Genomic DNA, 26,209 nt, shown 5'->3' with positions numbered 1-26,209 from the left:
TAGATTGGGATTTAGCAGAAACCATTTACTACAGGACAACTACAAATAAGTTGCCCTGTCTTTCCCTAAAAATAATTTTGGGTTTTAAAACTGAAAATACATTTTCAGGGAGATAATGTGAATTCAATCATATGCTTTTTAAAGTTCACACAAAACCTGAACAGATACATGCTCTTGGCTACATCAGAGGTTTCTGTAATACTTACCGCTTCTACCAAACTGTCTGCGCTCCTCTGTTTGTCACTGTGTTTATGCCTAAAGTCATTAGGAACAGTTAAATTGGCTGGTGTAAATGTTCGGTAGGAAATATCAGGGTCATCTGTGTACCAAGAGCTCCTGTGCAAGGAAGGCAGGCTACCATTCATATGCTCTGTAGATTCAGCCCTATCAACCTGGATTAGAGGTGTGTAATATGGAGTACGGTCCCGGTTGGGAGGGGTTGCAGGTGGAGTAGCCCAGGAACGCGTTGAACGACTCGGTGAATGTTTATGAGCTTTGCTGGAATCCAGACCCGCAACAGCCATGACCTAGTAAGGGGAAGAATTTTCAAAATCAGTGATTTCAAATGCTCAGTCACACTCTTTTCTAATTTCAGCAGTTAGTTCAAAGCAATTGTTCAGGCAGCAGCTATGAAAAGTTAACATTTTCTGATGTTTAATAGTCATGTAGAGGAGGAACAGGACTGAAACTGGTAAATCAAGAGGATAAAATATGTTTTTTCCTATTATTACTCAGATCACAAAATCTTGGGACTAGCATTAATAAAGAAAAATAATTGCTTATACAATATATTAAACAGAGAAAGGGAAGTACAGAAACAATGCTTCTGTCCTGTAGGGACAGGATAGGAAGCTGTTGGCATTTTCCAAGCATTCCGGATGGTGTCTCTAGATTATGGAAACTGCCACCTTCTCAGAGCTACACAGAGCTGGGTATCGGGCCTCAGAAGATGTGTATGTTCTACTTGCACATTCTCACAAACGGAGCTGAGTAACTGCACTGGCAAAGATTATGCAGTTCTGGTCAAAATTCCTTAGGGCACCCCAGCCCTTTGTGGATGCTTAAAATGTCACAGGGGCAAACTACTTATTTTCAATGTTGTGTAGAAGGTCAATGTTTGAGAAGCCTACACTTGGCCTAGAAGTTGTGCACAGGCAAACTACATAATACACCAGTACTATTTCAAACAACAATGAAAGTCAGAAGTACAATATAGAAGCTGGAAAGATTTAATTCTTTGTTAGTTAAATTTAAGATTTTGTGTTTACCTGCTGTTGCATTAAGTGAAGTGGTAAAGCAGTGCGATGGTGGAAATTAGGAGACAGTGGTATGTCATCTTGACTACTTTGTCGTCGGAGGCATTCAAAGTTAAAGGAAGATCGTCTATTTGCTACAGGGAAAGCATAATTCATTAGGAAAATACTTGCCCTCAAAGTCTATAATTTCCAGAATTCCAGTGTGATTCAACTATCACACAAATAAAAACACATCCCCCAGTAAGAAAGTTGTGCTAACAGAAGCAAGCAGCTGGTTATAGGATAAAGATAGATTCATCATATGAGCAAACGCAGTCCTAGGTAGAAACCATATGAGCAGCCTAACGTGACAGAGCTTGAAGCAGCTGTTTCACGGCACAGGCTTGTGTTGTGCAGCAGACTGGTTCAGACACTTCAGAGTTTTACTGTAAACTGCTATGAGCAGTTACAAAGAAGTTTTTCTTTCTTCCCCGTGGGTTTAAACTCTAATGAACCAGACTTCCCAAAGGAAATACCAAATCTCCAGTTCCTTGGAAGAAATGTGCAATACAAAAAAACATATCCATGTCAAAGTTGACTTGTGTCAATTCCTGATGGTTTTTTTTGTTACTTATGACAATGATAAGCCATGGTCTCTGCTGTTTTCTATGCTGTTGTTACTCATGTAAATACTGGAAAGGAAAAAGTAGAAATCTAAACTGGATCAAGACGTTTGGCTGATGTGGAAGTGTTCCAGCGGGTCTTGTTGAAAGCCTGCAGCACAAGGGGAAGCAGTGCATGGGTATCATTCCTCTGTGTTAGCTTCAGTGTGAAGCAAGCCTGGGCGCTGAACAGCAGCTGGAATCCAGATATGTCCTCACAGCTGCGAGCATCATCGTGGAAATCTGGAAAGAGCCTGACTGTACAAAGCAATGATACCAAACTGTGCTCTCTTGGAACTGATTGCAACTATTCTTGGTATCTTTTTTCCGCAATACCAAGAATTTTGTGAACAGAATTGAAGCATGAAGTGCCACAAACTGAGGATTCTTCATAGCTATCACCAGACACTTAATGCCGTTCCTCAAGATGTTCCTTAAAGAGCCAGTAGACTAAAATAAGCACTTCCAGGAGGTGATTCAGTTCACTTAATACAGCCTTTGTGTCTCTTTCCATTGTCTCTATGGTAAATCCAAATACAGGAATGTAAGCCTTAGCTCCTGACCCTAACAAATGCTAAATGTCCCAATACCAAAATGAATAAAAAGCAAACCAAAAAGTCCCCTCATCCAAAACAAGACACTTCTTTGCACATGCTTCTGCCCAGGAAAGAGTCTGAAAGAACATCTTAATCATTTCTCAGTACACTTCTGGAAATTGCTAAAATACTGTGGTGATGAGTTCGGTATAAAAACCTCTAGAATGTGTGACACAGAGCTCAATTTACTAACTCCAGTACTTAGCCAAGGCACCGTGTGTTACATTAACTTGGGCTGAATCCAGATGCTAGCAGAAACTTCAGTGCAGTGTCGCAGGTTTTACTTTTTTTCTTCTTCTTTTTTCTTTCTTTACATGAGAACATCAAGGCTTCCTCCCCAGGCCAAACAGCCCATACACTAGTTACAAATAAAAGGCTTGAGCTGCTTTTAGAATCTGCTGAGATACTGAGCCTTTAAAATTTCTCAACTGTGTCCCTGAACATTAAGTAAATGGTTATGACAGGTGGTCTGACTGTGCTCTCGTGACATTATACTGTCGTCCAAGGACTTCCTGCATTACCCTCAGGCAACTTAGATCAGAACTAGGTCCTCTTATCTTGGGATATCCTAGGATATCAAATAATTTCTTATTTAGTACATTTATCTAGTCTCTTGTACATGAGATAAAAAGCGTAAGCTTCCTCTGAAGAAATACTGTCATCAAAACTTTATCAGAAAGGTTAAATGAATCCCAAAGGCTGAGTCACAGGAAGACTTCAACCGTCCCCTTGCAACGCTTCCATGGGAAAACCCCAGAAAGTTTTTTATAAGAAGGTTGTTCTCCTGCAATGTATGGAACGGATATACAAAACATCCATCTGTTTCTTTGCCTTAAAATTCCTCTGCTATCAGAAAAGCTTGTAGGAAGATGTACAGGAGTCTCCTTTCACACTCTCCCCTTTGATGTCTTTTCCTTCTGCTACTGGAAGAGGGCTAGCAGCTTTCTGTACATGTCACCATCATTCATCTGAGTTATTTACTCTCGATAGTGCAAGACTCCTATTTCTGCTTTTTCCATCTGGGCCCCATAAGGTCAGAAAGCCAAACAGCAGAGACCATTACTAGTCTTGTTGTAAGGAGCCGAGTGCCGAGAGCGAGGAACCAGCACTGATGGTATCACTGAAGAATGCTTCCTTTATCAAATGCTAACGTATTTTGCTGCTGCCCTTTATACAGCTTTCTGCAGGTTTAAACAAGTCTGAGACTGTACCTCAGACACTGTATATGATCCCACTACACTTGTCTCTGAAACACTTTTATTTTTTAAATCTATACCTGCATTTTCTCTAGGGTGTCTGAGACAGAAAAGGACTGAAACTCATTTTCCTACCCACAGGGTCCTTACAGTCATGCTTCCAGAGATACATAGGCTGTGGCTCTGGCTGCTAGCAAAAGAACTCTGGTTTTGCTAGAAAGCCAATCCACCTTATAGCAGCCAAAACGTGGAGACCCTTCTAGAAATGATGCTGTATTGTCTTGTCTGGATGGCACGGGTTAGACGGCATCAGCCAGAGGTGCATGTAACAGACCCGGCTGGGCTGGCTACACTATGCCAGTACCCTTAGGGACACTCCGCGGCTGCATGGAGCTGAGTGTTGTTTCTTGTGCACCAACAAGAAAGAGCCTTTGAAAGAGGTTTATTTTGCACTTCACAATCTCATGTGTTTCCACTCTGTGAAGTGTCAGAGGTCAAAGACCAAAGATCCAAGAGCTTTGAGTCTGTGCCCAGTTTCACCACAGAATTAGCCCTGCTGATATCTGCAGTATGGCCTAGAACATACAAACCTAAAAGCAGAAGATAAGAAGCATGAGAGCTTTGAGAAATGCAGATAAAGCAATATTGTGCTTGAGTTAAGGACAAATAAAGAGAAAGATCTAAAAAGAAGAATAAATGGGAATTAAAGAAATGGGTAGAAAAAAATTAGTTGACAACACTAATTCAATCTAATTCTATACATGGAAATACTAATTCTATACATGGGAACATTTTCTCCCTCAGAAGAAAAACAGAATATTAAGCGTTGGTCCTGAGTGGCAGAATAAAGTACCAATGAGAATCTGAAGTAAGTTGCTTAGCTCAGGATAACACTTATTTTTCACAGGGACTTGAGAAACTCACATTAAAAAGCTAAAGGCACTTCAAAAGTAAGGGGAAAAAACCCAAAACCAGAGCACCATTAAGCTCACTCTTGGTTCTCTTTTTCCTGAAAATTATCCTACTTCAGTCTGTAATATTTACTAGAACAGGACGAGGCAAAGCTGTAAATGGCACTCATTAAAATGTCATTAAGCAGCACGACTGGTAAGGGACAGGGGAGGCGCCCCCAGGTGCATCACTGGAGAGGCAATGCCCTGACTCAGGGCAGCACTGCACCCCTGCGGGTGTGAACACAGGGCACACGGATTGCAACCCACTGAGCAAACCTTCAAAGCAAACCACGGCTGCGTTCTAGCTTGCTCTTTCTTCATGTGTCACATCAAATCAAAACTGGCAATTAAATTTGTATATTACTGGATGAGTGAGGCAAGGGATATGAGAAAGACTGACTTGTAAGCCAGGGCCCATAGATTCTCTGACCATTCACCTCAGGGTGGATAGATATTTCTGCTACACACAATTATCCACTAGCATCAGTAATCAAGAAACACCATCTTTGAAATCCAAGTTCAAAAGAAACCTTTTTAAATTGTAATGTGCCTGAATGCATTGAAGTCATTCTAGATTTGCAAACAAATTGTTCTTAGTATACTTACGTGTTGGTGTTGGAGGTAGCAGCCGTCTCCTAGGAGATCTTTTTGCATCATAACAGATCTGTGAATCATCTTCCTCAAAAAAACCATGTGGGTGATGGTAACCTTTCGGTCTCTCAAAATCTGAGTCATGGCAGTGATATCTACAGTGGTGATCGTATATATGCCTGTATTTAAAATACAATAAAGAAAATGTTATTTCAGTGAGTTTTTATAAATTGATCAATTAGATTTCTTCTAGATTTTCAAATCTTTCTCCAGCACAATAACCAAGCATTATATTATATAATTACATGACTCAATTTTAAAATCCAGTTTCTGTATGCAAACTGATTTTGAGACAGCAAGCATACCCTTTTTTACTAGTATAGTTACAATGTAAGTTCTCAGGTAAAATCAAATTACATTTTCAATGAAGTTATTCTTATCAGTACAGACTAAAATGCAGGATCTCAGTTGTACACTGCTTAAAAATAAAAAATCAAAAAAATACTGTGTTCTACTCCTGCCATGCTCTCTTGTGAACCCTGGGTGATGCGTGGGAGCACAGAAACTCAGAGAATGTATTTAAGCCTTTTAAATTCTGGATACTTCCTTGCTGAAAATTAAATCTTGGAAGGGTGTTATTTGACTGTAATTATCATATCAAAAAAATTAGCAGCCTAAGCATTCTGTAAAATTTAGCTGTCATGCAAATCTTAACTTTTATGCAAACGAACAAGATAGAGATTAGGGTGCCAATCTTTCCAGAATTCAGATGGTGAAGCAAGACAGTAGAGGAGGAGGAGGAGAATTAAACATGTCTGGCACTTGTGCATATGCACTTATGGGTCTAGAGATAAAATGACAATAAATTCCTCTGCTTCAGGGCTGGACTTGAAAATAAAATTTTTTGACAGAATTGGAGGATATTTTTGAGAAGGTATTGAATTCACTCAGCAGAAGAGAAACATAGCTATTGTAAGGAAGATGAACACAATGCACTTGAGATCTTAAAAAATGCATATGTCTTTCCACATCATAATGAGAAGGTGAATATTATGGAAGTTAAATAGATCACAATATATTTGGGAAAAAGGTGCATTTAATTTTTTTTTTTAAATAGGAAGCTTTTCAGTATAACTAAATATAGCTTATGTTCCATGACAGGGTGATACTCAGAAAACACCAGAACAATCTCACATTTTGAAGACTAAGTCAGGAATATCAGGACTTCTTCCCAAAGCTGCACCCAAACATTGCCTGAACAACTGGAAACATACTGTTTATGAACAGGAGTTGTCCCAGTGCAAAGTTCGGACCTGCCCTGTCGCTGAAGCCATCGCTGCCTGAAGCCAACAGCACGGTGCGGTGCTCACGTCAGACCAACCTGGTAATGCTCAAAGTCAAACGACCTTGAGAGCTACTGTTCTAAAGTAAGAAAAATCCACTCTAGTTCGTTTCTGAAGAAACTGTGTGAAGTAAAATTTCAGAGAAAAGCTTAAATTTACCAGAATTAAATCAAGGCCTTTTCTTCATCAACCTGAAATTAAGATATTGAATGCAAAGATCATGCAAGTTAAATACCCAGGATCAGGCAAAAGTTGTTAAAAACCAGTACCAGCCCTTGGAAAAACCCCACTGGACAGAAATAATGTAATTAACTTGATACTATTCCAAGTTTTGGGCAGAGAAAACAGAAATGAGATAGAAAACTGAGAGAAACCAGGTTGCAAAACTAGAACTCTGCAATTACAGCAAGGAGCCTCAGATTAATACAAATTTGGATATTATGCAGTGATACAAATTTCTAAGAAATGCTAGTTGTTGACTAAAATTCCATTGATGGTGTTTCCATAAAACCTATGAATAAAACTTTAAAAAAAAAAATCTATTCCAAACACGTAAAGTCCAGGACAACTATGACAGTGTTTGTATTAAGGAGAAAAAAAAAATGGTGCCAAGAGAAGAATTATTAATAAAGAGGTATAATGAGAATTTTCAAAAGGAAGTAATCCAATTCTTTATTGGTCCAGCTAGTACTACCTTATGATGTCAGTCCATTAGTTTCACCTTTCTAGTTAAGTTAAATTAAAAGAAGAAAATCACTTCTAAAAGTTCTTCTACCTGAGTTTGGTCTGTCTTCCATTGTATGTGAAATTTTATTTATAAATTAAATACTTCTTTGGTTATGTACTACCTAGTTTATACTCAGTTCAAAGGAACTTTGTGCTTTCCTTTGAATCTGGTACAGAAGTTTTGCTGAAGTCAGCGCACGATGCCAAATACTAAAGATCTTTGGTCCACACACTATTCCTGTTCACCATTTCACTTGCCAGCAGTTATGGAATATTAATGTCATTACAGAATTTTCAGTATAAGCGTGCTTAGTGAAGCCTTTACAGATACGTACCTAATTAACTGAAATATTTTTTCCCGTTTAACATCCTCACCTGCTTCCTGACAACATACTGTCTTCCTCATAATATTCTTCTCCGCTGAAATATTCCTGCTCTCCCAAATAATGATCATCATTGCAATGGTCTTGAACTTCACGTTCTTCACAGCAAATAGTAGGTCGACGCCCATCACCAGAGTCGGATCTGTAAGTAGCAAACAATTATTTTTTTAAATATTTTATTTATATAAATTATATATTGTATGTTTTATACACATGATTGCACAGAACTGCAGTTCACAACATGAATATACTACCTCTCTCTTAAAGATGATCTCCCTTTATTTCCTTATGGTACAAATAGGAAACTAATTAAAACAGGGATGCTCGGTGAAGTCAAATACATTTAAGATGTTTTTACAAAACATAAATTCAGAGTACTTTGAAGAAACACAGCCTCTATCAAATGCCTGAATTTTTTGGAATGGGTAAAATATTAAGGAGCACTCACTGAAGTATTCCAAGAAAAATCTGAAACGGGTATGCAAATCTAGACATGAAAAACTAACACTGAATTTAGTAATGCACTTGAAATAACACAGTGTATCCTATTTTTAAAATTTGTCTTGGAATATATTCAGAGACATAAGACTAGGAAAGATTTTGGGTCCCCTATAAATGGAGCTCTATATATTAATATTTAACAAAGCTAAAGCCAGTGTTTTTTCCAGTTTTTGCAAGCAAATTTTAAACAAGGGCTAGCATCTTTTGCCTGTTGAAAACTGCATAAACCTGCCTGAACTTTTAAAAGGGCTTGAATAATTTTGAACTTTACCAGAAGTTTATTGTTTCAGAACAGAAGGGCAATTTAGAAAATTTAGAATTTAGATTTTTAGATTCAGAAATTATCACTCAAGTTACTGAGCATATACATTGTCATACAGTTCATTTTGAAAATTGTTCTAAAGAGAAAAAGAAAAGAGAAAAAAGAGAAACTACTCTGTCCTCTTCAATTATGTCAGAGCAATATCAACTCACCTAATATATGTTTCATAGTAGCGGGTTCTATCCAGGTAAACCATGAAAATAAGGAGAAAGATATCTTAAAATCAGGTAGTTTAAAGAAATTAATTGGTGATTATAATGTCTGTGTTGTAACTAACAATTTCACTTTAAAGAAAACCACTACTTTCAAACCTTATTAAAGTTAAGTACATTTCCCATACATCAGACCTATATTTTAAATACATTTCATACAGAAGTAGGCAACAGAAATGAAGCTTGAATACATAAATTAGTATCACATAGCATAAGTTTTCTTATAGAGTTTTTAAAATAGATAAATTTATTTAGAAGCAAAAACATATTTCTAAGTTTACCTCCTACTGCTTGGCCTTCTACGCTTCTCATGATCAGTTCTGGAGTATGAATGGTAACCGTTTTCGGATCTATGCTCGTGATTTCCAAAATTTGTGTGTTTTCCATGAAACACTTTGGAGATGTTGGCATTATTGAGATTGGCATTCGTTGAGTTTGGAACTTGCTTGCCTACTGAATTGTGATTATGATGATTGTGGTATACAGAATTTCCTGCCTGAGTATATATATTTTTCTCGGTATCGCTTGCGGATGGAATTGAAGGCCGCTGAACATGTAAGGGACGGTGTGTGGTGTTGATCTGTTGAAACGAATCTCGTCTGTCACTGCTAATATGGTTTATGTGGTTGCCAAAGAGGGCACCATTCCTCTGTTTTAGGGGAAGAGAAAGAAAAAGTTAGATCACATACCTTAACAGAACATATTTTTGACAGTGACAACTTTTTTCTCGCCTACATGCATACAAAAGTATCAATTCAAATAAACTGTGACTTTTCTTTCTAATTTTATTTCCTGAAGTGATGTGAAAGTGATAATGAAACATTTGTATATGAGTCAAATCAACATTGTTATGCTGTGATCATTATTCTTTTTCCATAAAGCTAAATGTGACATCCAGCTTTCTCCACATCTTATTATGCAGGAGAAAACTAGTTTCCCATACATGAACATGCACCACCTTCCTCAGAAAGGCACGTGTCTGCTTCATTTTTGAGAACACTTTAGTGGAATTCTCTCCTATTCTCCCAGAGCATCAGTTTGCAACAGGCATCAGTCGCTCAGACAGGATGGAGTGCCATGCAACAGCTTGCAAGCGTATCGCAAGTAGGTAACATTACATTTCAGTGCTTCCATACTTTCTTCTTGCAGAGGTATGAGAAAGAGTAGTAACTCTTTGTCAGCCCTGAGAGTGTAATGGATGGTGAAAAAGAGGATGAAGTGCTAAATTATGACTCTTGACATGCAGCTCTCTTTTACATCTGACCCAGATTATGTAGCCTCCCTGTCTAGCCAGGTGTGGGTCTTGGATGACAGCAGTTTATCTTGAAGCTCAATCTAGGGAAGACAGGAGGTAATGATGGTTGGCAGAGAAATGCATCTATTGATGGTAGCTGCGGCACTGTCTTCAGTGCCACATCCTCCTTTTTGGCAAAGAACAGCAAGCTATGTGGCTTCTGACATAAGTACTGCAGAAGCATGCTTTTACATCTGCTTCTTCTGAAATGCTTGTGAAAAAATAAGTTTTCTTGCTGTCTGAAAAATGGTTTGCAGATCACTCCTGATTATAACACCAACTTTACGTGCTCACCATTAGACTGAATATCTATAGTGTAAAAGAGGAAAACTAATCTTTCTTTCTGATTGATTCTTATTGATATCCCCCACAGGAAACTGGAAATGGCATTTATATTTTGTTGACTTCTATGTAATTCCAGGCATTCATTTTCAAATACCCAGCTCTGTGTCTGCTGTGGTTTGGCTGCACAGGATTTCCTTCTCTTCTTTCTATCTACCACTGCAGAAGTTAAGACACTTCCAGTTTAAACCTTGCCACTATCAAAATTTAAGATGGCAAGGTTCATACCTTTTCTTAGCATTTGCTTAAGAAAAAAAGAAGAATTAATGAGAAAGAATTAGGGGCAGGAAGTGTTTCTTAAATTTACAGTGAGATGCAATTGTCCTGGTAATACCATTTTTTTATATATATATAAAAGACTTATTTAGAATGTATTTATATTGTGCTGATTTGAGGGGTTTTATATTATTATTATTCCATATTCAGGGATAAGCTCATTCTTTAATCTCGTATTATATGACAAAACAATTCACATAGCTGTGTTCTGACATTACTTTATAAACATCTTCCTCCTCCTCTGGATTGTTTTCCTCTGGTTCATCATCTTGCAAGTCACAGGATATAGCTCGGCGTATTTCAGGGCCGATATCATGAAGTGTCCTTAGTCCTGCCTAAATCAATGACAATATCATAATACATTAGGAATGCAAGTTCTTTTTCGTTCTTTAATTACAGGTGTGTAAATTTATTTCAAAGGACAGTTAACAAGTTTTCATATCCTGACATCCACAGAGGACACATCCTACTATATGTCTCTTGACTGTTATTAATAAAAGGCTTATGTTCCAGTACAACCCTCTTGAGGTGATCATGTCTTTATTATCACCACTCAGATCCTGACTAAAGGACCACTGTTGTGTATGGAACTCTACGAAAATAAAATTCATCTTATAATAAAGTATAAGTAATCAGCAAGAACTATAATAAAATGCATTTCAATGAGATGTATATTTAATGTTAAGAACGTGTTTGCAGCCTGTGTCCACAAAGTAAATGCAAGGAGTTCTTTGCTATAGCAACAGCAGTTTTAGCAGAGCTCAGATGGAAAAGAAAGCAGTGAAATAATTCCAGCTCATCTGCACTGCACTGTGATATGCAGAGATTTGACTTAAAGCTTTACTTTAGGACAGAAACCCCATCTAGCTACAGCAGAATGCACCTCAGCGTGCATCAGTTCATATTCCTCTCAACCCTGCTACCACAGGCAAACTTTAGGGAAAGGACTAAGGCCGAAACTGCCAAGGACAGACCTGCACGTTATACAGAAAACAGACATCACACTCAGGGCCAAGAATGCAGTGCTTTTGTATAGGCCTTACTTCAAAAAGGAGGTATTTTTCCTGTTTTAAGTCTGGCTGTCATGGTCTGAAGCAAAAAAAGCAATCTTGTTCTTCCCATCTTATTTTTATCTCCTCAGGTTCAGAAGAAATCACAAATTTGTTTGTTTAGCCCTTTAGTAACACCACACTTATACTAAAAATCATGCACAGCACTTGGCTTAATTCTTAATTATCATTTAAAAACCTGATTTGTTAAAATTGGTTTTTTTTTTCATATTTTTTGATACAGATGTGAGGGCTGTCCCAGCCCATCCGAGCTGTACTTCTACGGCACAACAGTGACATTACATGTTACTTGCCATGGGGTGACATGAAGATGTGTAGAGAATTTTGTGTTGTTTCAGAGCTCCAGACGGAGCTGAAGGACCTTGAAGGGCACCAGGCATGGCCTGGTTCCAGTCACACTGCCTATGACACACATTCCCTGGAGTACACCACAGCATTGCGGTCAGGTTCCAGCTCAAAACAGAAAGAGCTGGTTTGATGGGGAGCAAAATGGCATTTATGCAGCGTGGGCAACCAGAACCTGGAAAGGGATGAATCCAGCAGCTCTGTATCTAACAGTGTCCATTTGCTACAGGCTCCTCCTCAGGCTTCACTCCCAGCAGTATTTCACTTCCTGAAAACAGCACTTGACTAATCATATTAGCTACATCTATTTCACAATTATATTTTCTTCCTCAGGGATGAACTTGGAGAGTTATGCTATGGAATCAGGCTCTAAAGATCATTTACTAGTGAATCAAAATACAACAGACATTTCATGAATACACTGTGCTTTCTCCCACCTCTTATGCTAATTGCATAGTTGAGACCTTAGCAAGGTTGCTAACATCATAATTTTATAAGGTGTTAAAAGGGAAGTAAAATTAACACTTTATGGTACAGATTTCAAAGTAGAAGACCAAAGGCTTCAATTTACTTAGCAGAGGCAAAGGCAGTATTTCTTTAGCAGAGGATTACTATTATATTTCAGTTGTTCAGTCATCAGCAAGAATAGCCACTTCCATTTCACACTCATTACCTGCTTATTTTATAGCAAAGAAAAACAAAAAGAATGAAAACCCCCAAAGCTACACAGACACTTCAACATAAAAATAAACAGAGGTTAGTATGAACGGAATACAATGCAAGAACCACTAAAATAAGAAAACAAGCATGCAGAAAACCAGCTGAATAGACCTACGCTATAGCAGTGAACATAAGAGACATAGTAGTCAAGTCCTGGTTCCCCAGTGTCACTCATCTTCCTAGAGCCCATCTTCTAACGCCGGAGCCGAGCGCACTGCTCTACAACTACACGAAAGCTCCGTGCTTTCGGTCAAAGCCAGGCTCCCCTCACGCCAAGCCTTTCTGCGAACACAGCACTCTCAGACAGCAGTATTATAAATTTTAATCCTGACAAAAACTAGCTTACATTCCTGTCTGCCAAATTGTGACCAAGTCCCACAAATATATGCCTAAAAGCTGAGAAAAGCCATGTGTTTGGCAGCAATGTACTGAATAGTAATTTAACTTTGATTACATTTCCAATTGCCTTCTGGTTTGCTTCTTGGTGAATTAATCGTTCTTTACTAAAGAAAAAGCAGGCAGCTCTTATCATCTCATCTCTCCTCAGTAATACTCATTTTCATCTAACAGACCTCTTGCAACGACACAGGCAGCAGTGGAAGACTAAAACCTGGATCGCTGGACGTAAAAGTATATGTTGAACCAAACCAATCAGCTGTATTCACTCACAGCCAGTTTTGAAGCCACAGGTTCTCCAAGCAACACCTGCCTGCAGAATTAGAACATTCCTCAGCTGATTTGCTGTAGTAGAACTACCTACAACAGTCTTGTGAACTCTATCATTAAAATGACTCGTCTCACGTACTGTCTCATTTTACCTGCTGTGATCTTACAGTATTCTGAGTAACCCAAGAACAATTTTTATTACAGGAGAGTGCTGCATAGAAAGACAAATTCTCACACGGAGCTCTTGCTGATTAAGTCAATCCTTTGCTAGTTCAGCCAGCTACCGCTGACGTGGGGCTGATGTGAAAATGCAGGAACTGGTTTTTACTTCTCAGTAGGAAAATTCTTCCTCTGAACCACATCTAATGTCTTCTGTGAAGATCATAGAGGTAGCGTGGACTGATAAAACATTGGACTTTACCTTCAAGCACTTCAGAAGCAAATCAAAGATCTCTTAAATAAAAGAACATACACAAAAATCAAACCAACCTCCCCCACATCTCATCATTAGTTTGCAGGGAAGAAGGGTCCTTCTGATGCATTTCCTTACATAACGTTGCCCATTTCAGTCTACCCAGCAAGAACCCTAGAGGCATCGTAACACACAAGAGGGCAATAGGAGTATACATTGGCCTCCATTTGTGAGGTTCTAAAAACTGCTAGATTTAAACTTGAGATCGTTTTTTTTCTCAGAAAAAAAACTGAGTAGATGGGACTTTTCAAAAAGAGAGCCTGGATAGTGATTTGTCTCCATTTGCCAGAGGCATGCTTGTTTCCTTTTCACTATGATTGCTTAAGTTCTTCAGATGCAACTATTTCTCTAAGGAGAAACTTATAAGACCTTTTGTTGCTATCACATATAACTATTTGAGACTAGCCACGTTCCTGAAGCATCATGCTATAACGACTTTCAAGAAAAAGAGTCAAATCTGAGTGTTATACAGAAATTACTTCCTCACAGTCCTTGAGCATGGCTTATCAGAGCTGCAGAGGAAAGGAAACTGCAGCTAAATCCACTGTCCTTTCCCCAAACAGGATGAGTAGATGCTAAAGACTGATACAAAAACTTTCATAATATTTCCTTTGGTTGGTAAAGACTACTGGAAGGGTCACACTCTCTCTAGTCTCCCCTATATCTGTAAGTTTTTATGGCAGAGTCTTAATTCCTGAAGATTGTCTCGTGTCTAGAGAATTCCCACCTTACCTTAAAGGAAGCTTCAAGATTATTTTATGCCATTTCAGCAGTATAAACCACCTTTAAAATTTTTCCCTAAATAAGTGGAAATGTGAATAAATAAATATTGATTTATTTCCTATTTATTGAAGACCAAAATACAATGCACATCATTTCAAGAAGCAAGGGGCCACCTTCTTCTGTCATATATATATACATCTAATACCCATCTCAGCTCACCAGGCTGAAATCCTGCCTGGTTGACAAGGCTGTTGAATCAGTCAGGTGGATCACATTTCTGACAAAATGTGTTTAATAATCTCAGTATATTGCAAAACGCAAAATTTTCCAATTCTGTTCATCTCCAACTTTCCAATACAGAGTATTACTATTTGCTATACAGAAACGTGTTTGCTTAATGTACCTGTAACTGGAAAAAATGGAGTTTTCTCACATGGGTGTTAAACTTTATGTGCATTCACCCTATACCTTTCAGCACACTTTGTTTTCAGCATTTGAAGGTGAAAAGGTCTATAACAGAACAGATAAAACATGCAAGAGATGTGTTTAGGCACCAGTTCTACAGGGATAACATTGATCAAAACTGCATCATTGAATTTTTCATGCTGTTCTGCAAACGGACATCTGTTGTTTCCACTCAGGTTTTTCTATTTTTCTGTTGTTTCTTTGAAGCAGCAGAAGAAAGAGATTAATGCTACTGTGTTTGATTGCCTCCAATTCTATTCTAGAGCTTTCATTAGAAATTTGCAAAATAAGTTATTTTTATTCAGATACTTACTCTCCAAAATTTAACTTTTGATATATTCCTTGCTTAATTTTTTCTTTGTAGGCATTCTTTCTCATAAAGATGAGACATGTCAGTCCAATGGCTAAGTTAGCAAACCAGTGATACACAGTGCACTGAACAACATAATTACACAACAAACCCAAGCATGTCTTTAAATAGGCTTTCCCATAAATACACAAGATGACTTCAAATTAACATGATAATTCTGTGCAGCTGTGCTTTGTGAGGCACAGCAGCACCTGCAATGTTTCCAAGATGGCACCAGGCACTAATACACCAGTGCTGGGTCCTAAATAGCATCTCGAGAGACAATTAATGATGCCCCTTGTCTCTGACACAGCACCGAGATGACACACATGTGCTTTCAAATGCTGAAATAATAGAAATGTAGGAGTCCCTCGGTGAGAAAAAAAAATCTCGTATGCCTAATAACTTTATTTCTGATTTGGTCAGTTAGAACTAAGCTGAGAGATGCTTGAAAAGCACCTTATGTGGAAACATCAAAACATTTAAAAGTTAGGTTAAACATTAAAACATTGAACAGTTAAACATTTGAAAAGACTTAACAAATGCCAACTAGATTTTAAATCAACTTTCCACATCTACAGTATGCACAAAACAGTACACCATTTTAGATATGCCCTATATTAATAAATTTGTGTATAAAGCAAGAATCCAGAGTCATGACTTTTATAAAAAACATCTAAATGCTTACACAATACTCAAATTACGAAAAGATAATTTTCCCTGTATCTAAACTCAGCCCACATCCATTCTGAGGTATGGTGCAACCTACATCTAGGTGCACTTTAGGCTTAGTTTAAGAAGTGCAAGCACAATACCCTTATTTAAATAGTAAAACCCACTATCACCTCCACTATTTCTAGACAAGGCAAATACACAGTGATCCCTCTTTTAAGGCATCTTATAGTGATACCAGGAAATGGAAGAGACACTTGTAATCTGCTTCACAGATTTTTAGAAGAATGTTTTATATTTATGTATCTTGCTATAAAACTTCATTATATCTGAAATAAAGCATAAATATGAATTCTAAATGCTTAGGTCTTCAGAGCTTCAGAATACTGAAAACCCATGACTAAAAATGTTCATATAAACCACTACATTTGTAGATAATTAACTTGTTTTCACTACTTGGTTATTTTATAGCAAAGAGAACAAAAAAGAATGAAAACCCCCAAAGCTACACAGACACTTCAACATAAAAATAAACAGAGGTTAGTATGAACAGAATACAACGCAAGAACCACTAAAATAAGAAAACAAGCATGCAGAAAACCAGCTGAATAGACCTACGCTATAGCAGTGAACATAAGAGACATAGTAGTCAAGTCCTGGTTCCCCAGTGTCACTCATCTTCCTAGAGCCCATCTTCTAACGCCGGAGCCGAGCGCACTGCTCTACAACTACACGAAAGCTCCGTGCTTTCGGTCAAAGCCAGGCTCCCCTCACGCCAAGCCTTTCTGCGAACACAACATGAACATGGGAGCACAATTAAATCAACCTTGAGCAACATATTAACCCCTCAGCTGATACCTGCTAGAGGGTTTGTTTGGGTTTTTTTCACTGTTTACTGCAGCGTTGATGTTACTTACAAAATTTGCAGAGAGAAAACAGCATAATTAGTTTAATCTGAAATACATTCCCAAAATCAGGTTCAGCTCAATAAATCAGTGCTTTTGTCTACTTGTGATGTGGAGGGAAATATCCAACTTTTATTTGTATGTATTAGCAAAGAGGGTTATTCATTATTCATTTATTCACATGTGAATAAATGTGAAATATAGTGCAAATATTACATAGTTTACAGTAAATATTTTCCATAGGAAAACCAGTGTAGAATTAAATCAGTCACCTCAAGCACTAGATGAATGTAATTAGACTTGTTCATGCTTCACTTAACATTTGTTTTACTAGCAATGTAACTACTGTTTGGCTCAATACAAATTTCCATCACTACAAAAAGACATCTCCCAAACTAGGGCTACAAATGTAACTTTGTTATGATTTCATCCGGAAAATATATTTGTTCTCACTGCATAAGTATCAGTCGATAGCATAAGAAAGGCACCAGGAGCCCGAAGGAATACTTTTCCTCATGTCCTAGGTGCATGTATAACACACAAAAACGACAGTATGTAGCTAACCTGAACTGGGTACCTGTCATTTCAGAACCACTCACTCTTCTTCCCTTCACAAGGAGTGAAACCCCTGGGTCTGCAGAAGACAGACTGTTGTAGTTCCAAGGAATATTGTTATTTCATTTCTGAAGATTTTTTGGTGACAATATGCAAGTTCAGACAAACTGCTGTTGACAATAATCTGATGTGTCCTTTTCTGAGTGAGGGGGAATTTGAAACTTCACAGCAAAAAGACTTACTCAATAGCCTGAGCAGATGGTCCCAAGACGCACTTCACTTCCTAGGCTGCTGCTTCTTCTCCGACTGCATGTACCCAAACAGCAGCCCTTGTTAGGCTAACAGCAAATGCTGCATCCTTAAGGAAAACCTCAGCTCTACAGAATAAAAATCATCCTGAATGCAATTATTGTAGAGTAAGAAGGGGAATTCCTGACTACTGCATGCTCCGGTATCCACAAAGCAAATCTAGTTTTGCAGGGAGCTCTGTTTTAATTTCCTGACTCAGCCCAAACTTTTGTTTCTTCTACCCACCAAACATTTCTCAAACCCAGCATCAGAATAAACTGTCTTCTTTATTCCAGCTGGGTTGAGGTTCTGGCTCCAAAACGATGAGGGGGCTGCCAGCGACATTATCTTAACACAGCAGGCAGGCGTTGGTCTCATGCAATCAAATAAAAATCAAAGGACATGAGTTTCACAGTTTCATATGCTAAAATGTCTAATGAAGTCTTAATGACAAAAAAAAAAAAAAAGTATTCTGTACTTATTCTAGTGTTAATTCAGAGGCTGCTGATTTTACAGCTTCCTCGCTGTCCCCTAGGAGGAGGACACCGCCACCCCTCACGCTGCAGTGCCTGGAAGCGCCTGAGCAAATGGTGGGCACGGCTGAATAAAATCCCCTACGGAAGTAAATGTTGGCCCACCCACCACTATCCTATAAAACTATAGGGTTTTGTCTATTTTAGCTGGTTACACTACCATTACCCTGTGAAGGAGCCACCTGCATAGTTAAAGAGGCATCGCTAAGAAACATTTTCACAAATTAAGGACCAAGTATCGCTACCTGGCAGAGAGAGAACTTCAAGTAGGCTAAAGAGAAATGGAAGGGGAAGAAAAAAAATAATTTTTGCTACAGGTGTTTTTAAGCTCTGTTCGTTTTCCTGTGAGAATTCAGTATCAATTCCAAATGTATCCAGTCTTGTTAAATACTCGTCACTGATCAAGGTCACCTATAACATCCTCTCACAGAACAGTTTCAAAAGGGCAGAGGCAGCAGCTTTAACAGAACCACACAAAACGAGCCGCTCATTTCAAAGTGAAAACAGAATCAAGTGCAGCACCTTAAAAGAACTGCTTTGACTTTGTTGGCAGAAAGGCAGGCTAACTCCCTGTTACCTACAAAACTCTCAGAACCTTGGAGGGGATGAACCACATCTTATTTTCCTAGTTTTTTCTTGATGTTTTGCATCTCTTGACATCTTGGACATCAGAGAAGCAGCATGTAAGAGGACTACCTTAGTGTAATTCTCTGTGTACATCTTTATCTCTGATGTCACATACGTAAGTATCATCAGAGCGAGGTAGTTGATGTATACTGCAAGTTACGATTATTTTTGTTTTGTTTTATAGAGCAATACAGTAAAGAAGAACCTAAAGCAATAGAAAACTTTTATCACTACTTCTAATTTTTGAAACATTATCTGAAATTAAATTTGAGAGTGTTAGCATTGTAACTTTAACTAGAAGTAATTATGGATGGAAGAGATGTGTATGTAAGAAAACAGGGTTAAGTAAAACAGTTAATTCAGAAAGCCTAAGAACCCTATTAATCATTTTCTCCATCTACTGAACCTCCCCTGTGACTATACATGAAAAAAAAATTCTTTACAAGAAAAGGTACATCCTTCACATCCTTCAAATGTTGAAGGATTATAAAAGTTTCTTGAAATTTAGGACTATTTTATAGCCAAATATACACTAATAACTGGTTCAGCAGGGATAAGAGGCTTGATAAAAGTAAATTTTGCTGTAGTATTTGGCTGTAAGGTGCTGGAAAAATATTTTGATGCCAATATAATTGCACACATAGAATGTTTTAATCTAGTGAATTGCAAATGATAGAAAATACATTTGGGACGAGGGTAAAATTAAGGTCCTAGTGACTGTAGTTATTACATCTACTGCCAAAACTTCTTGATCTACCAAAAAATTCTGTATCTTTTTACTTAGCCTTGAAATTAAATCCTTTTTGTGTCTCCCTAAAGATAACATCTTCTAAGAACAGTATTTTTACACACACTCCTTAGTCCATCTGCCTTCCTGGGTCTGCAGATTGAATCTTTAGCTTAATAATGTGGTTTCCAAGGGAAGATTTATTCCCCCACTTGTTGAAACAGGACGTATTAACATGTCGAACAGAGGCCACCAGAAAGCCTTGTTGGACTTTCCCGACCTCACAGAATTTTGCCCTGTGTTATGCAATTCCCTTCAACTAACTAAAGATGGTGTAGATGACTCTCTCTATAACAGATTATTTGGAAGTGCTTTTCATGCCAAAAACGTTAGGGTTTATGACCTTGAATTCTAGCTGTAATGTGAATATTTTGCTTTGCAGTTCTAAAAAGCCTTTTACCTCGTATGTCAAATTGCTTAAATTATGGTGCATTATTTTTCTGCCTACGTTAATGTTAATCATTCACCAGAAACACAAGTAGTAAATGTTTTAAACAATTTTAGCTAAAAGTAAGGCTTCCAACTTAATATCATAGAATACAATTAAAGGACTAGGAAAAAAAAAAAAAAAAGTTGGTGTAGCTTTCTTGGAAGAAGCAGTGCCTTAGGCCACCAGACAGCTACATGGTTTTCCCTTACCTTTAAAAGTACTGAACAAAATTGTAAACAAACCACCACCACTACCCCCAAAATACCACTGAGAACATCAAAAATAAAGACAGACAAAAAGGAGTGATCTACATTTTAAAGAATTCTGTTACATTCTTATAAAACAGGGAAAATGACAACATCCATTAATTTCTTACCTCAGCAATTGTCCTGACAACTAAAACACAGATTGGGGTTCGTCACAAGAAGGATATGGCTTTTCTCTCAAAAGTGGGTGTTTGCTCCCTGAAGCCAGGAAAAGCGTGACATGGCCAACTGCTAAGAGTCAGCAGGATTATAAAACTGTAACTCACCTCTTGCTTCATTCAGCGATTAGGAATGGATGGTAAAGCTTGACTGCGTGTTGTTTTCTCCCTTTCTTGCAGGAGAAAGGCAATAAGGAAGGCCAGGCTAGGTAACACAGCAATTTCAGGGTTTAAAACATCCTCAGGAAGCACGTTCTTAACTAATGAATTAGTTCTGCTGCTAACTCCAACTACCCCAAGAGAAAGTTACACATATCAGCAAAAGTACAAGAGCATTCACTGCTCATATAGCTTTGACACAAAGTGGAACAGGTGACATTGCTTTTTATCTGCTGGCTTCCTTAAGGAATTTACAACATGACAACTGGTCTGCAATAGGGTGAGATGTAGACAAGAACATGAAAATATAGTTGGTCTTGTTCTTTACAAATAGAAGAATCAGATAGCTGGAAAGCCTTTTCTAATTGTACCCTAATAGAAGTATTTTCCTGATCTTAGTAAAAGTTTTAAGCAAACAATTCCTAGTATAGGAAGGTTCTGAATGACAGAGCTTGAAAAATTCACGACAGACCTAGCCCAGCTTCTGCTGCTCTCATTCTTCGAGCAGTCCAGAAAGCAGAAGCTGTGCACAGTAGCGTTATCATGACTACTAGATACTGTGAAATCTTAACTAGTTTAGAGAGGCTAAAGAAAAGCTGCTGCTGAAGTCATGTGCCTACCCTTGTTATAGGAAGTTTCTAATTTCAAAAGGAAAATTATTTAAACAACAAAAAGATAAGGTAAATACAGCCAAGAACACAAAGAAAGGTCCCATATTTACTGGCAGATTTCAGCGTCAGGAACTCTGATGCAGCTGAGGGTATTTTTCCCCTCCAGAGAAGAGAGAAGGCTGGCTAATTTAGTACTTTCTCTTGTTCACAACCCGTTCCACCCATATCTTCATAAGCAAAGTCAGCTGCTGCAATACCGTATGTGCCGTTTGTACAATTTATGCATAGATATATAAACAGTAAATTCATCTGGATGAACTGGGTAATAAAGATATAAATCTACTGTGATTGCTATATGAAGTTCCTTCAGCATTTACAACGAAAGTGTGGTGTATGTTGACATAAGTCATCACAATTTCCCTAAGAAAATGGATGGGAGATACAGCGATACTGCATGTTTCTGCTTTTCTTAGTATACTGCTTACCACAGAGATCTGCAAACATTAGTTTACTTAGAGGATTTGAGAGAATAAATGGAAAAATACCCACTATTAACTCTACAAGAACAGAAGGAACATCTTCATAGTTACAAGCCTTTCACAGATCATTCAACAAAATTTCTCTAATTGAGGCACAAGTTGATGGTATGCCTTTCAACTATGCTGCCAAAAATGGCTGTTAAGAACACAGGTTTTTGAAAACATGAGAGGTTTATATGCATTTAAGCTTTGGACAAAGCAAGCCTGGAATGAAGAGGCTGAAAATGGAGAGACATCAGATTTTTATACACTATAAGGTCAAAAGGATCCTCTGTGATCATTTATACTAACTTCCCTATAGTACATCCCACAGGACTGTTCTTGGGAGCATTGATCAGAAGAAATAAATTCCTTGTTGAGGTAGAATATCTCTTTCAGAAAGATATCCAAGTGTGTTTTAGAGCTGTGTCCTCATATAATTAATTATTTTACCAAACATGGCATTTTTGACTTTGAGTTTGACTTGCTGTAGCTCCCAGTTTTGAATTATATTACTCCATTATATGCTGGACTGAAAACCTGTAAGACTGGGCTTTTCCCCAACACCGGTTTCAGGTTTTGTTGAAATGGCATTTCCACTTTCATTTGGTAAAGCAAGTTGAGTTACTACCGATTTGTTGGAAAGACAAAAGTAAAACAGAGAAGAATGGGGAGAAAGAAAGAAATAACCTTCCCATCTACCAGTCTGGCTCATTTTATTACCACAGGAGAATTACTTTAATGAGCAAAAAATTAATGCCATGCCTCAAATCCCATAAGCCCTTTTAAATTCCTAGCAGAGATTCATGGTCATTTTTTTAGCTGTTTTGAATTGAAAAATATTTGTCTTAAGACAGAGGAAGAGCTTATTCTTTCCACTTTCCTCTTGCCCTCTGCCTCTTATTGAACAGGAAGCACGATCTGATAATAAACAACAGAGCACACTCATCTTTGGAAACTCAGTGTTTGTTTTTATATTGTTGTGTGTGCAACACAAGTGGAAAAACGTTAATACTGTGGCTTAAATCTAACCTGGAGCTCCTTATGCTCAAATGCTCCTGCAATGAAGAAGCCTGCAAAGTCCTTCCTAAAAATCTGAGTCTCTCATTTCCCTCTCAGCTGTTTCCAGTCTTTTTATCTCTTCCATTCCCCATATTTTTCTCTTCTATGCAAATATAGTTCATACAGTCCTGGCATGCCCCGTGCTCACACATCAATAGCAAGAATTGTGATGAAACCTCCTCTGCCTGTTGCATCTCTTTTGCTTATGGTGACTTGGAGCAGAATGTGTGTCAGAGCTGCCAGCAGAGACATTCTTAAGAAAGAGCAATGAAACAAATTACCCACTTAGGACAGCAAAGATCGTTCTGCTAGATCAAAGCTATCAGAAACATTAAAGATCTTTATAGCTTATAGGAATCTACTCAGCATTAACTGAAATTCATAAAGTCCCAATCCAATAAAAATGGTGCAGTGTATGATGTCTGGAATTATTTGAGAACAGCTTTCCATTTGCCTGTTTCAAAGTTCATAATACAAAGGGTATCATTGAACAGAAGTTTTCAGAATATACTCTTTAGATCACATATACACTATGGACTGCTTGCTGCAGGCCTGCTGAGAGACAGACAGCCAAATCGATTGTCCTGGTTTCCATTTGGTAGCTTGTTTTAAGAGACAGACAGAAGTATATGACATTAACGTAGTATGCTGATATTACTTCCTATGAAAGAAACTGATGAATGTGAAGTTCAAAGTTTGCAAATATTCAAAAATACTAATAGGAAGGTATTTCAACAGTAATCATAAGTGGAAAAGATAAACAACAATGAGAATTAAAGAAGAAAAATTATACCATATAAAACCACCTTTACTATGGGGTAATGTATATTAGGAAGTTTTCCAAGAACTGGCTTACAGTGTTGTAGGAACACAAAATAAACAATTAAAGCAAAACAAAGACCAGAAATGATAGCCAAGAACTTCATTCATCTGCTTTTACATCAACAACTTTAGATTGTGATGTAACGAGACTTGCTAAGAAATTTTATAACTGTTGCCACTGTTTGAGTAATCCACAGAGAATAACTGTTTGCACTTACCTTGGTATAGACAGAATAGCAGGTTTATGCTTTACTTTTCTGATGAATAAGGGCCAAAAGTGTCCCAGTTAAATAAAATCCTGGCAGCACTGCACAATCATCAATATTCATCTACCTGCTATTTCAAGTAAGCTCACAAAATGGTTAGTTAAAAATGTAAAAACAAAATCACCTGCAGAGCAATCGTGGTATTCTTCGCAGGATATTTCCCCACCAGTCCTTGTTCTTTGCGTTTCTTGAATTTCCTAAAGTAGTCCTGTATCAGGAAGGTGGCATAGAACTTCCCCACGGTTACCTCATCATCTAAATGAACAGACCAGACAGATCTCTCCCAAGTCAGCACATTTATCAATAGCCTGTACACTCATATCTGATTTTGGGGGGGAAACGTGATGGGTGCAATACTATGCTTTCAGCTTACAACCATGGACCCTGTAACTAGTTTAAAAGCAATGTTTTAGCAAGCAGTTTAAGTCCCATCAGTTAAGTGAACTCATCCTTAATGAAGAAGAAAATACCACACTTCGCCAAGTTTCATGTATTTCTAAGTAAGTTTGTATAAGTTTCTAACAAAAGCATAAACATTTCTGTATATGCATAGAAGCTGAAAGACAGGCTTTAGTTACTTGGAATAAATGGATTAAAATAAAAGCTACTGTGACTTACATACAGTTATGTTTGTAAGAGTGACTCTAGTAAAAAAAAGTCCTCCTTACAACATCTCTCTTTTTTTCATTGCTGAGCCAAATTTGCTTGGTCAGTGTACCAGTGTAGCATTGTCCTGATTGTATAAGGACTTTGACATCTTTACAGCCTGCTTCACTATGCATAGCTCTTTATTGGTGTCGTGCCCTCACTGTCATTGCCAAGCACCCTCCTGTCGGAATTTTGTGTCCCAGATGCTCATGCTGGACTGTATCTTCTGCTGTCTTATCGTCATCCAGTAAGATAGATTCTAGACCGAGAAAATCCCACAGAGGTTTCAATTTCACATATTCTCATTATTTCAGTGAAGATGTGGTCCTTAGCCACCTTCTGGCTAGGCGATGATGATGACAGTAAATGTGAAAGAACACAGTGCTGTCCCACATTACTGTATTGCATCAGCTCTGCAACGCCGACAGAAACGAAAACAACTTCTGTCAGTTAATTTAGTACAACTCAAGAGATAGGTGGGCAGCAAGGGCCATCCAACCTAGCATTTTTACAGTCACTTTTGTGAACCAAATGAAATTTCAAAGTCTTCAGAGTTCAGAGGCAGGTACCTTATGAGATATCAACACTGCCTGGTTCACAGCCTGCTAAGAACGTATCTGCCCGTTTTACGAGCCCCGCTGAACGATTCAGCTGTGCAGGTTTGCTCTCTTGATGAGTAACGCTTGCCAGAAAACTGGGAATAGTTTTCTATTCAAAAACATTGCTTTTGCTTTCACACATATTTTTTTTCCCTCCAGAGTTATCTGGCATGAAGTTAGCTACTTCCCTCCCTGCTGTGCTGCCTAAAATCTCCGTTTTTTTCAGTATCTTGAGGTTTGCAACACGGCTGCTAGCTGGCTACTGCCGTACAGAAAGGAGGGATGGTGCGTTTTAGGCATCAAAGTTCTCTCCAGCGGTACAGCCCACACCCTGATGGGCAGTATCCCGACATTCCAGCTGCCCTGGCTGGAACAGGCAGGTGCACATCACATCGCAGGATCTGGGTTACTCTGTGCAGTTGCAACTCGACTAAACACTGAAAATCTAACATGCCCAGACACATTTTAAACACACCTTTGTTAGAAAATACGGATTTTTTTAGTTTTATGTCATTTCTCTACATTTTAAGTCCCTAATGGAGCTTTGGGATAGACTTGAGTTTGGTTTTTCATATCGTTTTGTGGTGGGTTTTTTTTATGTATGAACACATTCTGTTAAGCAAGCTTTTTCTCTAATTGATTGTCAAGCAAATTCTCTAATCAATTGTCATATACTGTAATGCCATACATGAACATTGGATTAACACAGAGTCTCCTCGTGTCTTCATTTTATCAACAATATGCCCCGATGTATCTCACTAATGATAGCACTTCTAATAGTGTCTTTTACCTGTGCTATGGCAGATTTTGCTAATTTAGATTGAATTAACCTTCTTTTTGTGACTTGCTTTTACATCAATA

At 38.0% G+C, this 26,209-nt stretch overlaps 1 protein-coding gene and 1 long non-coding RNA gene across 11 annotated transcripts in view; one reads left to right on the top strand and one right to left on the bottom strand.

Annotated features, from left to right (window-relative positions):
• CACNA1D (calcium voltage-gated channel subunit alpha1 D) overlaps positions 1 to 26,209 on the bottom strand; it is a 235,437-nt gene that overhangs the window by 3,001 nt on the left and 206,227 nt on the right. For all 10 annotated transcript variants that reach the window (XM_055710188.1, XM_055710181.1, XM_055710186.1 and 7 more), the window contains 8 exons: positions 24,226 to 24,356; positions 10,851 to 10,967; positions 9,002 to 9,369; positions 8,661 to 8,687; positions 7,678 to 7,827; positions 5,249 to 5,412; positions 1,269 to 1,390; positions 207 to 527 (listed from right to left, as the gene is read on the bottom strand). In XM_055710188.1, coding sequence (XP_055566163.1) covers positions 207 to 527; positions 1,269 to 1,390; positions 5,249 to 5,412; positions 7,678 to 7,827; positions 8,661 to 8,687; positions 9,002 to 9,369; positions 10,851 to 10,967; positions 24,226 to 24,356 — 1,400 coding nt within the window. The remainder of the gene's footprint in view (positions 1 to 206; positions 528 to 1,268; positions 1,391 to 5,248; positions 5,413 to 7,677; positions 7,828 to 8,660; positions 8,688 to 9,001; positions 9,370 to 10,850; positions 10,968 to 24,225; positions 24,357 to 26,209) is intronic.
• LOC129736067 (uncharacterized) lies at positions 7,767 to 11,150 on the top strand. Its single transcript, XR_008732244.1, has 3 exons — positions 7,767 to 7,829; positions 9,643 to 9,824; positions 11,032 to 11,150. It is a non-coding gene; the product is annotated as an uncharacterized LOC129736067 (long non-coding RNA).

This window comes from Falco cherrug, chromosome 4, assembly GCF_023634085.1.
Source record: "Falco cherrug isolate bFalChe1 chromosome 4, bFalChe1.pri, whole genome shotgun sequence".
NCBI lineage: Eukaryota > Metazoa > Chordata > Aves > Falconiformes > Falconidae > Falco > Falco cherrug.
This window is presented reverse-complemented; position numbering and strand designations above follow the sequence as displayed.